The sequence below is a fragment of the Mustela erminea genome, chromosome 9 (genome assembly GCF_009829155.1).
Source record: "Mustela erminea isolate mMusErm1 chromosome 9, mMusErm1.Pri, whole genome shotgun sequence".
Taxonomy (NCBI): Eukaryota; Metazoa; Chordata; class Mammalia; order Carnivora; family Mustelidae; genus Mustela; species Mustela erminea.
The window spans coordinates 100,040,191-100,044,530 of NC_045622.1; the positions used below are offsets into that span (position 1 = coordinate 100,040,191).

At 37.1% G+C, this 4,340-nt stretch overlaps 1 protein-coding gene across 1 annotated transcript; it reads left to right on the forward strand.

The window, feature by feature from the left end:
* Positions 1 to 1,381: 1,381 nt before the first annotated feature.
* Positions 1,382 to 3,902, forward strand: LOC116598062 (olfactory receptor 1052-like). The gene is made up of 2 exons (XM_032356260.1): positions 1,382 to 1,418; positions 2,932 to 3,902. The coding sequence occupies exon 2, from the start codon at positions 2,964 to 2,966 to the stop codon at positions 3,900 to 3,902; it is 939 nt and encodes a 312-aa protein (XP_032212151.1). The 5' UTR covers positions 1,382 to 1,418; positions 2,932 to 2,963.
* Positions 3,903 to 4,340: the final 438 nt, after the last annotated feature.

Consider the following 4,340-nt stretch of genomic DNA (forward strand, 5'->3'; position numbering starts at 1 on the left):
GTATTAAAGCAGAAAGCCCATTTCTGTCCGTTTTAACATAGAACACATCCCTGGCTTCTAGCCCCACCTTTTCAATGTCCTCCCCACTCCATTTAAGATAATCCTCTTAGGGGCGCCTGGGTGGCTCAGTCCTTAAGTGTCCGCCTTCCTCTCAGATCATGAACCCAGCCCCGAGTTGGGCTTCCTGCTCAGTGGGAGGCCTGCTTCTCCCTCTCCCACTCCCCCTGCTCCTGTGCTCTCCCTTGCCATCTCTCTCTGTCAAATAAATAAAATCTTTTAAAAAATAAAAAAATGTAAAAGGTTAAAAATTTTTAAAAAGTACTAGTTTTCATTTTCTTTGATTTCCTCTTCATAATCCAAGAAAACAAAGGCGTAGATTTTTGTTAACCAGCTGCTCTTCTCCTACCTTCAAGCCCACTGGTGTTTGCGTTTTAGTTTCACGTGTGTGTGTGTGTGTGTGTGTGTGTGCACGTGGATGTGTGCACGTGCGTTTTCTGACAAGCAGGCCCAACTACTGGATTTTCTGAGAAGCTTCTCTTGCTAAAGTACCGAGCAGGCATTACTATCTATTCTTTGCACTGTTGTTCAGAATCTATATGTTCTGTTTTATTTTGTTTTTTTTCCCCCTATACTTACTTGGCCCTTCCTTTCCTTCTATTCATTCTAACATTCAGGAAATTAAATGCTTTCAGGGAGCCATTAAGGTCTTGAGAGTTTCCTATGTCCCTCAAGAAGCACAGAGGAACTTTTAATCATGTGTTTATTATATCCTTTTGATTAGAAAATTAACTCTGGGGACTCTATTCCCATTTGTACTAAAGTAAATATATAAATAAAATTTTTGACCATCTTGCTCTTGCTTTCATACGATGGAGGCTCTGCCTGTGGTTATCATATATTAAAGAAGTTTGAATTTCAGTCCTCCTGCCTGAAACTACCATCATTTATCCAATTTTTGTGTTACTGTAAGTGTTAAACAAATACAACTTTTGTGTATGATTGATTAATTGTTTTGGGAGGAATATAGAGAAATATCCATTGGAATGGGCAGTTATAAGGTTCCTAAATAAGCTAACGTATTGAATGTTTTTTTTTTTTTCTCTTACTGGTAAGTAAAACTCACTTATTTCACTTTCTCATATAAATATGTTTTACAAATCAGTTAAAAATGAAAAAAAAAAAAGATGAAGGAGACATAAAAATACAGAGTATGGGGAATTTATAACTTGGTCATTTATTCTTACCCCTTATCCTACACATCAATTTCTTTTTCTACATTAACATCAAAATTTTTAGGTAACATCTACTGAAACAATGAAAAATCAATGTTTTAATCAGTGTGGAATGTTCTTCCCTGAAGGATGAATTACATCATGTCATAATTAGATATTCCCATAGGGATTACTTACCTATCAGTGTAGATATTCTATGTCTCACAGTTACCTCATTTATTGCTATTTCAATAATTTTGTAATGTTTTCTGAGTTTTATCAACTGTACTAAAGAAATAGTGTCTCCCAAGTAAAAGAATAATGAAACCATCAAAAACCTCTCCCTTTATTCTCAAGAGGTAAAACCATAGCCTTGTGAACTGTTTAAAATATTTATTTTTATTTTCCATAAAATGTAAAAAGGTAGTTATATTTTTTCAGACAAAATGTAATAATCAACCATTGTGTATTCAGTGGAAAAGACATAGTGTATTTTAAGAAATGTGTTGCGACATCCAAAAAAAATTATTAAAAAGTATCTATATGTTTTATAGGTTTGCTTTATTTTATAGGTTTACATTGCTCTTTATTAGAAAAAGGTTAAAAACTCTGTTTTCTGAGTGTCCTGAGTAAGATATTTCTATTGGATTTCAAAAGCCAATCATTTCTTTTTTAAGATTTTATTTTTTCATTCGACAGAGATATAGAACAAGCAGGGGGAGCTGTGGGGGAGAGAGAGAAGCAGGCTCTCCACTGAGGAGGGAACCCCACGCGGGGCTCGATCCCAGGACCCTGGGATCATGACCTTAGCGGAAGGCAGCTGCTTAACTGACAGCCTCCTAGGCGCCCCTCAAAAGCCAATTATATAGGTTGTTGTTCACATTCTAGCTCAGACTACCCTCTCCTCTCATTCTCCGTGGCATTTTTCTCAGAAACCAATACTTCTGGCTATTTTCTAAGGATGACCTTTTGGATGTTAAGGCTTTGTCTTTCATCACATTCAACTTTCAAAAATATTATGGTATGTGAAGTAAACATGAAGGCATATCTGGAATTTCACAGTTCAAATGCTATAGTACAGTTAATTCTTTTTTTTTATTTTTTAAAGATTTTTATTTATTCGACAGACAGAGATCACAAGCAAACAGAGAGGCAGGCAGAGAGAGAAGGAAGCAGGCTCCCCACTGAGCAGAGAGCCTGATGCAGGGCTCGATCCCAGGACCCTGGGACCATGACCCGAGCCGAAGGCAGAGCCTTAACCCACTGAGCCACCCAGGCGCCCCAGTACAGTTAATTCTTATATTTTGATGTATTTGACATTAGCTACCATTAAATCCAAAGTGAGAAGTTGAAAAGAATTCCTGTGAGAACACAGATTAAATTTCCAACCTTGGTTATTATGCTTTAAAAACCAGATTTTGCATCACATGTATTTTAGAATGAATTTCACTTTTTTTTTCCTTTACATAAAAAGAGAAACATTTAAATGCACCTTGAAGCTTAACACCATAATGTTTTATTTTTTTCATTCATGGAATTTCCTTTTGGAATAGCCTTATAAACAGTACTTGAAGAGACTAGAGAGATACTAGTTAAATTTTTCTAGTTTTATAGATAAAACAACTGGGAAAGAAAAGTCAACAACTCAAGTTGCAAGGCGAGTTAGGGATTCCAAGTAGTCTTGATGGTGTGGCATGATCGTTCTCAATTTCATTTTTCTTATCATTAACAGGTACCAAGAAAAACACACACATGACTGATGTTAATTTTACATTGGTTACAGAATTTATCCTTTTGGGACTGACAGATCGTGCTGAACTGAAAGTGGTCCTCTTTGTTTTGTTCCTGCTGATCTATATCATTTCTTTGGTGGGGAATCTAGGAATGCTCTTTCTAATCCAAATAACCCCCAAACTCCAGACACCCATGTATCATTTCCTTAGCTGTCTGTCATTCGTTGACGCCTGCTATTCGTCAGTCTTTGCACCCAAAATGCTGCTGAACTTCTTTGTTGAACGGGAGACGATCTCTTTCTCAGCGTGCATCGTGCAATATTTTTTATTTGTGTCACTCCTTACCACCGAGGGCTTCCTGCTTGCGGCCATGGCTTACGACCGCTACATGGCCATCGTGAACCCGTTACTTTACACAGTGGCTATGACTAAATTCGTCTGCATTGCCCTGGTCATTGGGTCATGTGTAGGAGGCTTAATCAACTCATTGACACACACAGTTGGTTTGGTGAAATTGTCTTTCTGTGGGCCAAATATCATCAGTCACTTCTTCTGTGACCTTCCCCCACTATTAAAGTTGTCATGTTCTGACACATCCATGAATGAATTGTTGCTTTTAATCTTCTCTGGAGTTATTGCTATGATCACTTTCTTGATTGTGATGATCTCCTATGTCTTCATTGTTGCTGCTATCCTGAGGATCCGCTCAGCAGCAGGCAGACGGAAAGCCTTCTCCACCTGTGCGTCACATTTCACGGCGGTGACTATATTCTATGGCTCCATAAGCTTTAGTTACATCCAGCTGAGTTCCCAGTATTCCCTAGAACAAGAAAAGGTGGTATCTGTGTTTTATACCCTGGTGATTCCTATGTTAAACCCGGTGATTTACAGCTTGAGGAACAAGGAAGTGAAAGAGGCTGTGAAAAGAGCTATAGAAATGAAATATTTTCCTTGTTAATTTCATGCCATATGTGTCCCATAATAGCATTTAAGAAGTTCTCTGGATAAGAATATTTATATGAATTTATTAAAGTTTTGAGTCCAAAGAAATCTGAGAGTTTACTTAATGGGAGCCTCCTATTACACAGCAGAAGGAAAACGTCTAGAAGAATTACAGATACAGGAGATATGACTGGTTATTGTGTAAACTAACCTAAAAGCCATAGTGAGATCTAGGCTACTTATCTCTGGACAGTTGAAGATATTTTTGTTCCTGTACATGGGTACATGGATAGAAATAAATACATACAAATAGATATACAGGCATATAAACAGACACACAAATAGACATACAAACACAAGATTAGTAAGTAATAAATATCTCTTAACTCAGTATCTCTATTAAGCACAGAAATAAGCAAATACTTGTAAAGCAAAGAGGATTGGTATGTGAATT